The 13,427-nt window shown below is 53.0% G+C and overlaps 1 protein-coding gene across 1 annotated transcript; it reads left to right on the forward strand.

Annotated features, from left to right (window-relative positions):
• Positions 1-1,197: 1,197 nt before the first annotated feature.
• On the forward strand, positions 1,198-13,021 carry LOC125520139. The gene is made up of 5 exons (XM_048684967.1): positions 1,198-1,569; positions 1,682-1,743; positions 11,800-11,890; positions 11,978-12,062; positions 12,146-13,021. Exons 1-5 carry the CDS (start codon positions 1,367-1,369, stop codon positions 12,815-12,817), a joined length of 1,113 nt encoding a protein of 370 aa, XP_048540924.1. The 5' UTR covers positions 1,198-1,366; the 3' UTR covers positions 12,818-13,021.
• Positions 13,022-13,427: the final 406 nt, after the last annotated feature.

The following is a 13,427-nucleotide window of genomic DNA, read 5'->3' on the forward strand; positions in this document are numbered from 1 at the left end:
GATCAGTAGCAAGCTATTCACAAGTTAAAGTATAGACCATAAAGTTTCTTGAAAACTAACAAACTATGTTTTCAGTCATCAAACAATTGCAATTCATCTTATTTTCAGGAAGAGTCTATTTAAGAACTTTGATTTAGCAAATTTCACATACTCAATATAGTCTTCCATGATTGCTCACTCAAAGCACATTTTTAGAATAAATAGCATCCATCGAACACAGAGAAAGATAGGGGCTTAATGTTTCGCCTCCCAACTTATTTATCATATAGATAGTTGTCAACAATAATAATTCATGATCAAATATATTTAAATGACCATATGTGCTTGGATTTTCCCCACCACATGGTACTTGCCAACTAGAGAATAATTGAGGTTGAAATGAGAAGAAATATTATCGACTCTTGCATAAAAGTAAATACATAAAAATAAAAGATAGTCCCTTCGTAGAGGAAAGAAGAGGTTGCCATGTGCTTTTTATTTTTGGATGTGCAAGCCTTAATGCAAAGGAACGTCACGTTATATTGCCCTTTATGATAGCAACCTTTATTATGCAGCCCGTCTTTTTTTTTTATCATCACAAGCTCATACAATGTTTATTTCCCCTTATAATAAAATATCATACATATTTAGGAGCAATTTTTATTGCTTTTTGCACCGATGAGAACTTACTTGAAGGAAGTGTGTCTTAGTGGTGTGTTTAGTATCATCGATGTGCGTGTGGAGGTGTGTCTCTGGGGTATCCATCATTGGTGGATTTGCTCGGATCTAGTCGTAGTTCGTCTATGTTCATGTGTCTTCAGGTTGGATCCTTTCGATCTACGCTATTCTTTAATGGCGGCGGATTCTGTTATGTTGTGTTGGTCCTATAAAATCTTAGCACGACGAATTCACAACCGTCTAATATAATAAGTTTTGCCCGGCTTCAGCGAGGGAGGGACGACGACGGGCGCGCCTTCGGCTCACTTCAGTACTTGTAGTCGTCGCTAGGTGGTCTATAAATCTGGATGTAATTTTTATTATTTCGGCTGTTCGCTGTACTGCCATTTTTATTCTTGAAGATGAATAGATTGAAAGTTTTGCAAAAAATGTGATAATATCTATTTTATTGTCATGGTTATAGAGGGAATTTATAGGTTTCTTTTTATTTGAACGGGTGAGTGAGTAGTTTTGCGATATCACAATAGTCGAAAGACCGTTTCGCAAAAACCGCAAAATCCCCAATCAGCTGAAACCCTAGCCGCGAGCCGCATCTAATTTGAGCCCGGTTCCACCAGCGACGTCTCGCCGGAGACGCCGCTGACACCTCGACGGAACCGACGCCTTCCACCGCCTACGCGGACCTTACCGTCGCGCAATCCAGGGTTCGATGGCCGCGTCGTCTCCGGCCTCCAGCGGCAAGGCGGCGAGCGACTCCTCCGCTCCTCCTCCGGCCCCTTCCCCCGTGGTATCCAATGGCAATGGAACGCCGCAGAAGCCGCCCCCCGTCGCCGGATTCGACATGCCCAAGCCCAACCTCCGCGGCCTCAACAAACCTAAGTGCATCCAGTGCGGCAACGTCGCCCGCTCCCGGTAAGGGGACCAGGACTTCTCAAGCTTCTTAGGCAGGATTTGTTTCTCGCGCTGGTGCTTATCTCTGTATCTGTCTGGGTTCGTGAAATTTGTGCATTGGTTGGCTTTTCAGGTGCCCGTTCCAGTGTTGCAAGAGCTGCTGCTACAAAGCTCAGAACCCTTGCCACATTCATGGTATGCCTAATAATGCCACTAACGCTGCTGCTGATAATAGATTTTATCTTCAACGATAAGTTGCATTTTTTTTTGTTAGCCACACCGGAGCAGTTTTTTTCGCGAATACACAAAGATTTGCATACCATTTCATTGAGGGGGTGGGGGTGGGGGGAGAGAGAGGTTCAACACATAACCAAATATGCCACATGCACATGAGCATTGAGTATATGTGACACGGGGGGCAGCCCTAACGGCCACAAGGCGAGGAAATGGCTACGTCTCGGGGATTATGTTAACCAAAGCAGTGACTCCAGCGCGAGCCCACGAACAAGCCTCGTCTCTGGTGATCTGAGTTAGACAGGTGAGTGTGGGTTGTTCGGCGTTGCACGTCTTCCGCAGCCACCACGCGATGAGGATGATGACCAGTTAGCTGCTTTCCAAGTATATGCACCGTCAGTAATTTAGCCCAGCGTGCCTGCAAAATTTCCCAATGGCGACCTCCTTTTGGTTTTCGGGTGTGTTTGGTTTGAGCCCCAACTAGCCCAACTAAAATTTTGGCATGACAAAAAATTTGGTAAGTTGTTGTTTGGATTATAGCCATTATACCTGCCAAGATTTTGGCAAAATTGCTAGGCATCCATTTGGGGTTCGCATAAGTTTGGCAACTTGGATTGATTAGTGCTTGGTTTTAAAAAGTGAGGCACATAAAGGATTATAGGTCCAGCCGGCCAAGTCCATGGCATTAAAAGCGCAAGTAGGAAATAAATCACATCAATTAGGAGGGGAGGAGGCCTCCGAAGCTGTGAAGCATGCAGCCAATACACGTGTTGTTAAAATTGGGCATGCACGGCATGGAGCGAGTCTCACGCAAAAGAACTGCAGTTAATTATAGGAGAAAGGTTCAATACATGACAACCAAATACTCCACGTGCACATGAGCATTGAGCATATATGACATGGGGAGCAGCGCTAATGGCCACAAGGCGAGGAAATGGCTACCTCACGGGATCATGTTAACCAAAGCAGTGGCTCCAGCGCGAGCCCATGAACAAGCCTCGTGTGAGTGTGGGTTGTTCGGCGTTGCACGTGTTTCACAGCCACCACTCGGTGAGGATGACGAGCAGTTAGCTGCTTTCCAAGTATATGCACAGTCACTAATTTAGCCCAGCCTGCCTGGAATAATTTCCCAATGGCGACCTCCTTTTGGTTTTCGGGTGTGTTTGGTTTGAGCCCCAACCAGCCCAACCAAAAATTTGGTAAGTTGTTTTTTGGATTATAGCCATTGTACCTGCCAAGATTTGGCAAAATTGCTAGGCACCCATTTGGAGTTAGCATAAATTTGGCAACTTGGGTTGATTAGTGTTTGGTTTTAAAAAGTGAGGCACATAAAGGATTATAGGGTCAGCCGGCCAAGTCCACGGCATGAAAGCGCAAGTAGGAAACAAATCACATCAATTAAGAGGGGAGGAGGCCTCCGAAGCATGCAGCCAATACACGTGTTGGTAAAATTGGGCATGCACGGAATGGAGCAAGTCTCATGCAAAAGAACTGCAGTTAATTATAGGAGAAAGGTTCAATACATGACAACCATATATTCCACGTGCACATGAGCATTGAGCATATGTGACACGGGGAGCAGCACTAATGGTCACAAGGCGAGGAAATGGCTACGTCTCGGGGATCATGTTAACCAAAGCAGTGGCTCCAGCGCGAGCCCGCGAACAAGCCTCGTCTCTGGTGATCTGAGTTAGACAAGTGAGTGTGGGTTGTTTGGCGTTGCACGTCTTCCACATCCACCACACGGTGAGGATGATGAGCAGTTAGCAGATTTCCAAGTATATGCATTGCCACTAATTTAGCCCAGCCTGCCTGGAATAATTTCCCAATGGCGACCTCCTTTTGGTTTTCGGGTGTGTTCGGTTTGAGCCTCAACCAGCCCAACCAAAAATTTGGTAAGTTGTTGTTTAGATTATAGCCATTGTACCTGCCAAGATTTTGGCAAAATTGCTAGGCATCCATTTGGAGTTAGGATAAGTTTGGCAACTTGGATTGATTAGTGCTTGGTTTTAAAAAAGTGAGGCGCATAAATGATTATAGGGTCAGCCGGCCAAGTCCACGGCATTAAAAGCGCAAGTAGGAAACAAATTACATCAATTAAGAGGGGAGGAGCCTCCGAAGCTGCGAAGCATGCAGCCAATACACGTGTTAGTAAAATTGGGCATGCACGGCATGGAGCGAGTCTCATGCAAAGAAGCTGCAGTTAATTATAGGAGGAAACAGCCAAGCAATTTAATCAGGTAAGATGTGCGTGAGCGCGTGGCGCTTTGGATTCAGTTAGCTTTAATTTAGCAGGATAATCTGCCTGCCTTTTTAACAGCACCAAACGTATTCACACTCGCCGGCTTTTCGCGAGCTTTTTCCGTGCCCTCTGTGCACCAACAATTGGCGAAAATAGCACGGGGACGTCCAGGGAGCGATGGGCGAGCCAAAGTTTTGGCCTCAGGCCACACGGCAGCCAAATCATACGGGAAAGCTATTTTTTTGGTGTGATCAGTATAGGTTGTAAACCAAACACACCCTTAGCCTCTCTCGTCATTTAGCCACACCTGTTTGATGGTCATAGTTCAGGTTTTGTTCGGATGCTTAGCTAATATGCAGCGTATGACTGTATCTTAGCTGGGCTAGCTGCTTCTTCACCATTTAGCCTCCCTTGTTTGATGGTCATAGTTCACAATTTGTGTGGTTCAGTAGCCAAGTCAGCTCGCTCTATCTTAGCTAGGCTAGCTAGCCATTATTAGCCAATTCATTTTAACCGGGGATGATGTTTTGTTATTTTACACTTGATGGCAATGGGCAACTTCCGAGTGTCCATTTGTTTGGTCAAAAACTGAGGTTATGTTTGAGTCTCTCTCAAACTTGGTAGGAAAGGCATTTGGTATCAATATCATAATAGAAGTCTCACTTTGCTCAGGTTACTGATCTGGCCTTGCATTAGTATATAGTGGAACCAGAACAGGAGCAATGCCCTTCTTGATCTAATGAAGGATAGAGGAAGAGGAGGGTTAAGATGAAAAAAGATAAGTCCTGAGGCTCTTGCATGAATCTTACTAGAAAGGTGCGATTGTATTGGAGAGAAGGTGCTAATAGAGATGGAGAGTGAATGATCTTCCCCCATTCCATAGATAAAAAAGTTGTTGTCGGCGTTCTGGGAACGGGGGTTCCCAGACTTGCCTGCCTGCGGCGTGGCTCAAAGGGGGGCCCAGCACGGTCCATCTTCATCAACACAAACCCAAGACCCTCGCGAGGGGCCAAGCCTCGCGGGGCGGACGACGCGGAGCTTCCTCAGGCACGGCCTCGTCAGGCTGGTTCACGAGGAGGCGGAGAGATCAAGGCGAGGTACCTCATGAGGTGCCCGTGACGCAAGCCATGACGACTCAGGGCGCCAGGCGGGTGCCAGCCCGCGCAGCGTCCTCCTTTCCTCTTTGGTGCAAAGGAGGCAAGCGCAGCCGCGGAGTACGGAGGCATCAGGCAAAGGTTGCCATTTCGGTGCAACGAGATCAAAACCAGGAGGACTACGAGACGGAGGTCATCGTGGAGCCCAAAACGGCGTCATCACCAGAGCTTTGCGCAGGCGAAGACTACTTTTGTCAGGATAGCTGATACTTGCTGTCTCCTTCAAATTAGCCCGCCAATGTTGGCTCCCTTCCCGCTCGATATTTGGGAAGAGGATAAATAGGACCAGCCACCCACCAAGAAAAGGGCTCTAGAGAGAGAGGAGGTTCGGTCGATTGGCTAGAGAGAGAGAGAGAAAAAGGTGACTGAACTCCTCTGAGCAGTTCATCGCCCTAGCCAAGAACAGACCCTTGCGAGGTTGTTCTTCCTTGTATTGTTCATCATCATCAACCCAAGAGGCAATCCACCACACCACACACTGGAGTAGGATATTACACCACAACGGTGGCCCGAACCAGTATAAACCCTGCGTCTCTTGTGTTGTTCTTTCCTTAGTTTTAGATCCTAGCATGGCGGAGGGGTGCAGGTAGGTAGGAGGCGAAATCTCCGCGCGCACCCCAGTGTTCGAACCTTAAAGGTCTCCCGGAACCCGAAATCCGACATTTGGCGCGCCAGGTAGGGGTGCGCCAGAATTCGTCTTCCACCACTTCGTGCCCCGTCGCGTCGTCATCACCATGCCCGGCGACCAGGAGGGCAACCTAGACCCATGGGCGGCATGGCCCGCCCGCGCAGAGCCGCTCGCCTCGGGCGACCCCGTGCCCCAGGCAGCTCGCGGTCCGCAGGGCGCTGCGGGCCGCGGGCGACGCGGACAGGCTTCGACAGCTCTCACACCGCGGCAGGCGCGGTCGGCAGCAAGGGCCTCCAATCACGCTGCGACCACGACACCGTACACCCGCCGGGAGCAAGCGAACTCGAGGGCCGCGCTCACAGTGGCCCGAGAGCTGCTGCAGTGCAGACTGCTGGAGGGCGGCCGCGACGTGCTGCTGGAGCGGATGGCAGAGCTCCTGGGCTTCGCCGCCTCGGGGCTCACCCCTTCTGCACCTAGCTCCCATCTCCAACTCAGGGCGGCCCGCGCGGGGGCCCCGCACGCGCTCGTGGGCTCCAAGGCTACTCCAACACCAGCGAGGCTGTCAGCACCGGACCGGCGGCGGCGCTGCCCCCGCTCCTGATCCGCGAAGGACTCGACGCGACCCGCGGCCCCAGTGGACAGCCGCGCTGCCAACCCACGGTAGGCGCGTCAGGCAGGACCGCGTGGCACGCAGAGCACTACGGCGTGGGCTTCGGGATGATGGCGCCAGAGGAGTACGTGCCCCATATGATGGACCAAGGACACCCATACGAGGGCGAACAAGGCTCGCTCCTCAGCCCAAGCTGGGGGGACGAGGCGCCAGAAGCTGAGCCCTTCCAGGAGTCTCAGGACGGTCCCACTGGGCACGCTGGAGGCAACGATTATCGGGTACCACTAATTCTTCAGCAGGCATACGCTAACCATGGATCGCAGGAGGTGCAGGTTGCCACAACGGGCAGCTGCCCCGCTCCCACAGTCTCCTACCCCTCAGGAGGAGGGCGCAGGGGGTTGTAGGAGAGGGGCAGGGATTCGACATCACCACGGCGGTGTTCGGAGCAAGGTGTTCTTAGGAGGTAGGCCCTCCGCTGGGGAGGTGCCCCAAGGCCTGCCCCCGGCGGAGGACCCGTGGTCGTCGGGGGAACCGCTGGCGACCGCTCTACCCCATCGGCGGCGTCCTGGTTTCCGGTCGTCGTTGATGGCACTAGAGTGTGGCGCAAGGCGGGGCCCTCATCTGGCGATATGAAGCAAGGCCAGTACCTGTGAAGAAGGCCCAGTGCCTATGAAGCTCGCCGCCCCGTGACACTCACGTAATAATGAGTGGGGCTGTACATGCCCCAGAGTCTCATGCGTGCCGGCCTCAGGCCCTGGGGCTCCCTCCCATGCCCAGTGGCAGCACTTAGCTCCGTGCTGGTGAGAAGACGTCCAAGACTAGACTAGGTGCCGGACGCGGCCTTTTGTTTGCTTTCGTTGCTCTTCCCCTTGGTTGTCGCTTTCCCCCGCTGAATTCAAGTTGGATTTGAATTTGAGATTTGCGTGTGTTTGGGGAAGGGGTGCTTAGTCTCGTTCGAGCAATTTCTTGCGTTTTGGTTACCACTTCGCCTCAGCCGCCTCTCCTCGCGAGCCCCTCACGAGCCGGGTCAGGCCTAGCTTGCGCGCAGCCCAGACTGCCGCCGCCGCGTCCTCTCAGGAGGATGTTTTACTGCAGATCCTACGGAATTCAATTAGGGGACAATCAGGACATCACAACCCCCGCTGGCTGCCTCAGGGCCAGCACGGAACAAACGTAAACTAGCCGACCAGCGCGTCGCTTAAGCCAGCCACTTGGCGCGGGTGCATGGGCGATGTAGCTTCTACTGATACGATAAACACAAGTTTTACATGAGGGGCTCCCCCTCCAAAATGCTCTCACAGCTATCAGGTCGAAATCTGAGTTCTATTCATGCAGGGTAAGGAAGCAGAAACGATGCACAATCAGTCGGATGGATCCCCCAATGCGTCCTCAGGAGCACCACCAGAACCGTTGCTGGCGTCGCTGAACTCGCCATCGCTGTCCGCGTTGCCGCTAACGGCGTCAGAGCCGTCCATCACGCCGCCCTTGTCAGCCGCCACGATCACGTCGTCGTTGTCCGAGGCGAAGGCCCTGACAAGAGCGTCCACATTGTCTTCCACCCAGTGCGCCAGCTCGCCTCGGACGGCCTGGGGGACTGGGGCGATGACGGCGTCAAAATCAAAGTAGGGATCCATGTTTCAGAGGTGGCTGAAGACGCGAGAAAAGGCGTGCCTGAGCAGGGCGCGGCTCCTCTCCTCCACCAACCTGTCAGCCCTGGTCGACTGCGCCTCCAGCTGCGTCACCACGTCAGTGAAGAACTGAAGATTGCCAGCATAGTTGACTGCGTGCGGCTCGCTGACGGCCTCCTCGCAGATGTTGCCCAAGGCCGCATTGGCTCTCTCCCGGAGCGTGGTGAGCATGGGGCCGTGTTCGTGCTCCAGGATCCGCCGCTGACGTATCTCGTCCGCATTCTGGCGCGCGACAGCCTCAGCCTCCTCCACCCGCTGGCGAAGAAGGAGCACCTCGGCCTGGGAAGTGGTTAACTCACCTTGCGCCACCTCAAGGGCGGCCCGGAAAGCATCGGCCCGCCGCGTCACCTCCTCCAGCTTGGCCCTCAAGGCAGCAGTCCTGCCTTCAGCTTCGGCCCGGATCAATCCCAGCTTCTCTTTGAACTCGTGCTCGAGGTTCAAATGCGCCATCGCCACTCGACGTCCGACCTTCTCCAGGACGCGGGCTTCCTGTGCAGCAACATCATCCTCCGCCTGCGTCACCAAGCGCTCCCTCGTCTCCAGACGCTCGTACTCGCGGGTACGTTCGGCGGCTTCCAGCGTCAGCGTCTCCTCACGCTTCTGGAGCTCTGCTGAGTCGCCAGAGGCCACCTTCATCGACGCGAGGGCTGCCTCGCGCAGCTCCACCTGCTCCTCCAGCGAGTGGCACCAGGCCAGAAGCTCCCGAGCCCGCTCCTCCGCAGCCGTTCGCCGCCGGTCAACTTCCCGAGCCTCCTCAGCGGCCCAAGACCGGGCCTCCCGAGAGGCCACCAACGACGCCTTGGTCTGCTTCATCAAGATCACGCTGACGGCGCGCAAAGGCGATGGCGCCCTCCAGCTCACGCCTCTCTGCAGCTAGGCGCAGGCCCTCGGCCTTAAGGCGCGCGTCTTCATCAGCAAGCTCCTCACCAAGCAGGCTCACTGCGTCAGTCGCCCTTCGAAGGAATCCTTGGCGGAGAGCGCGACGCTCCCGAACGCGCTCGAGCACGTCTTCCACACCATCATCTGCCCCAAGCAAGCGTCGGGGGCCGTGAGTCAGCACTCCCCCTCCGGGCTGGGGGCTGGCACCCTCGCGACGGCCGGGCACGTCGCGTCAGAAGCCCGGCCTGGAGCCAGCCCGTCCTCAGGAGAAGAGCGCAGGAAGCGCCTCGGCCAATCGCAGTCCACGACCAGGCGAGAAGCCCATGACAGGCTGGCTATGCCACGAGAAGGCCCGCGAAGGATCGCGAGGTGCGCGGGGCCACGATACGCCTCGGGATGGTTCGCCTCGTCAGTCGCCCTCACCACAAGGGCTCCACTGCTTGGAGCGCTTGAGGACGGTGGAGGGGGCGAAGTCAAGAGGGACGGCTCCTCAGCCGTCTCCGCAAGCTCGGCTGGAAGGGGCCTGCGGAGCAAGAGTCAGTAAGAGCAACAGAAGGATCAGGGCTGGGAAAGGAGAAAACTTACTCATCAGTGGCGAAGTACTTCCTACGCTTCAGCAGGCGACAAGGGTAATCGTCGCCCAGGGTCTCCCTTCTCTTTCGGAGAGCCTCGAAGTTCACGCGGAAGCGGCCCAAGAGTTGGGCGCATGGATCAACCTGCGACGAAGACGGAGCGTCAAGGCGATCTGCGGCAGGGACGCCTGTCTGCTGTGCGCTGCCAATCACCTCCCCAAGAGACGCAGCTGGAGCCTCAGGGGCCCCAGTTGCAGGCATTGAGGGCAGCTGCTCGTCATCCTCAGCCTCAGCGGCACGGGCCCCAAGAGCTGCTTCCTCATGAGCCTCGCCCGGCGCTGTCACCGCGCCGGGAGCCCCCTCGGCCTCTGGCGCCTCGTGCCTTCCTGCTCCGCCACTCGAGGACGAGTCGCCTTGGCCGACTGGAAGGGCAGTCACCACCACTGGGTTCTCGTGAGGCCCCTGAAGGCCGGCGGGGCGCGGCCCCCACTCATCAAAGACGGGCATCTGGTTCACAAAGTCGCCCCTGCTCTGGCAGAGGTACAACAAGGCCCCTCCCTGCTGGACGCTGCCGGGGTTGGGGTCCCCAGCCAGGGTCAAGAGCGCTGTCCTCAGCACCTCAGGAGCCAGGTCCTCTTCCTGGAGTCTCATACGATCCTCGCGCCCACGGAAGGCCCACATCCGGCGAGAGTGGCGTTGAAGAGGAGCAACGCGGCATAGCAGGAACTCCTTCACCACCTTGGGCGCTGTCACGCCAAGCGACCTCAAGAGCGCGAAGCGGCGCCAGACGAAGACGAGCCGAGGGCTCTCGAGCGTCTCCTGGCCCCAGCCCGAATTGGGAACAGCAGGTGAGGTCGGCTCCGATAGCAGGGGGCTGGGCACCCCTGCGTCCACATACAGCCACCGCTCGCGGAACCCAACCGCGGGCAGGGGGAGCTTGAAGTCAATCCCAGAGGCCGCCGTCTCAGGCGCGGCAGCGAAGCTCACGCAAGCCCAGCATTGGGCAGGGTCGACAAGATGCAACGAGAAGAAGTGGCGCAGCAAGGCAACCGAAGGAGGGATGCTCACCATAGCTTCGCAAACAAAGGCGAAGACCGAAAGGAGGGTGATGGATTCAGGACCCAGATGCATCATGTGAATCTGATAGTGGGAAAGCACGACGTTGAAGAAATCAGAAAAGGGAGGAACCAGACCCGCCCACAGGGCGTCGGCAAGATACGAGACCTCGGTGGCTTTCCTGTCGATGGAGAAGTGGGACGCGGGCCAGGCCGTCGTCCTCCCGCATTCATTGAAGATGGTGGCCAGAGCCAAGCTGACCTTGCCCAAGCCCTCGGCGGGGGCCGCCGACGGCAGCGGGTAAGGCGGAGACACGTGTTTCTTCCCTCTCCCCTTCTTCGTCGGAGCCATGGCGATGGGAAGGGGGGGAGGAAGGTTCGAGATCAGGTTGAAAACAGAAGCCGGAGTTCGAGCGAAGGAAGGACAGAGGGCACTCGAGCAGCAGAAAAGGGAACGGCTGTGTACAACTACGGGTCTGCCTAGCATGGCGCAAGATAAGGAGGGCGTGGGGAACAGTGCCGCCCACGTCCAGTCAACCGCCACGCGGTGCCCAAGGCCGCAGGCTGTTAGGGCCCGCGGCGCTTCGCTCTTGCCCTTCCGCCTCCCTGCACGGCCAAGTCCGGGCGCGCCTTGGGCCCGGGGGCTACTGTCGGCGCACCCCAATGTTCGAACCTCAAGGGTTCGCCGGAACCCGAAATCCGACAGTTGTAGCCAAGAGTGCATCAGCAAGTTTTTTACAATTTCAAAGGCCTAGTCTAGTCAGCCAAGCCTATAAGAGATCTTTGCTTTAGGCCTTGAGAATTTAGGATCAGAACGCTCCCTCATTTTTCATGGCAGGCTTACTAGTTATTAAGGTAGAACACTTGCTTATGTCTGTCGGTATTTTATTTATGATACTATTTAAATCTGCCTCTCTTCATTTATCTTAGTTTCTACTCCCTCTGTAAACTAAAGTAAGACGTTTTAGATCATTAGTGATCTAATATAAGACATTTTAGTTTACAGAGGGAGCACATCCTTTTACATTGTTTTGGTGCAGCATCATGTCTGCATTAAATATATTACTACCTCCGTTCCTAAATATATGATGTTTTGGCAGTTAGGAACTGAGGTAATAGTAGTTTATCTTTAAACTCTTTATTTTGGACAAATGGCACTAATCTTTTCTTGCTCCACTTATCACTGCAGTTCTCAAACAGAACAACACATTGCCAGAGAAGACACCACCAGCTCCTATCCCTTTGTCAGACCAACCATCAACCAATTCACCTTTAACCGGGTAATCTTCAGAAACCCCACTAGTAAAAATTCATCTTTATGCAAGAAAGGGTCCTTATTTCAAATGCTTGCTTGTCATTTCTTGTAGTTCTTCGTCGAGGCTGTCTTCCCTACAAAAGCTTCCTCATCATTTTCTGAATTCAATCCGAACAAGAAAGTCCCTTGCCAAGAAGGTTGTTGGCTGTTCCACCCTGTTTGATTATTTAGAGTAGTTTTATACTCCCGTGGTTAATAACTTGCAGTACTTGTGTTGTAGGACATTGCAAGCATTAACAAGTGGAGGTTTATGAAGCTAAAGGAACATATGCAAGGAGATATTGATGTTGAAAATGAAGCATATGATAGGTACACACAGAATATTGGATTGCTGGAGGAAACATTCTATCTCAAAGAAGATTCTTCTGGTGAACATGAAACTGAAGCAACTTCCTCAGAAGAAATGATGGAAATAATGGTCTCTGAGGCAAAGGTGAGGTTAAAATCTGATGGTGCAAATGCAGCTGGCTTTAAAGAGAGGATTGCCACTGTCTTGGACCAGAAGCTGAAGAAACTGCAAGAGAAGAACAGTGCCTACGAGGATGACAACTCCTCTGACCAAAATCTAGATGACCATACAAAGCTGGTGAAGTGGAACATAAAACAGCAAACAGTGAGAAACGCGAAAACAAACGAGCTGCTTGGTAAGTTGACAAAAGCACAGAGTGAGGATGATTTGAAGCCTTGCCTCAATATCATGGCGCAGCTGTTTGGGAAGGAGATTGCTTCCTCCTCCATGGGCACATCAAACAAGTCAAGCGACCAAGAATCAACCCCCGCAGTTGCGCCCACTTATTCATTTCCAAAGCTCACAACTAGGCTGGAGGTAGACGAGAACATGATGTCTAAGATCAACGAGTTATCTTCTTTGAGTCAGGTTGTTCAGCTGTAATCTGGGACCTGGACTGGTCCTATGCCTCCAAACCCCAGAGGCATGTCGTGAATACAAAATGTGGACTGGTTTCTTGCTGTCTGATAACGTCAAAACGTAAGCAGTACTGTTTATCTAGTCTTTCCGTACTGTCTTGAATAATGTGACGAACTGTTTCCAACGAAGTAAAAAAAACACCATGGGAGCAATGGAGTTTTTTTTTAACTTGTGGCACACTTTATTCAAATCAAAGCATGGTTACATCATTAACAAGTTCAGCTAGGATAAACTGCGGAGGGTCATCATCCCATAAAATTACACGAATTTGAATCATATGAATTCCTAAGTAACTTATGTGTCACTTGTTTGTCTCCCTTGGACAATGACCGGGCTGTCCTCTGATACATATAAGGAGGATAAGAGGGGACCCGCTGTAGATGATCCAAGGGACTGAGCTAATTCTGTGCGCCAAGTGAAAACACATTCAGAGCAATGAAGTATTTGTTTTTTCTTGTCTCTAGAAACTAAGCTACATCAAAAGGGAATAATCGTGATTTAAAAAGAGAGGGTATTTTTTCTGTTTTTCTAATCCACAAATATGTTGAGCACGTTGAAGATTTATACTTGTTTC

The sequence above is a fragment of the Triticum urartu genome, chromosome 7 (assembly GCF_003073215.2).
Source record: "Triticum urartu cultivar G1812 chromosome 7, Tu2.1, whole genome shotgun sequence".
NCBI classification, from domain to species: Eukaryota; Viridiplantae; Streptophyta; class Magnoliopsida; order Poales; family Poaceae; genus Triticum; species Triticum urartu.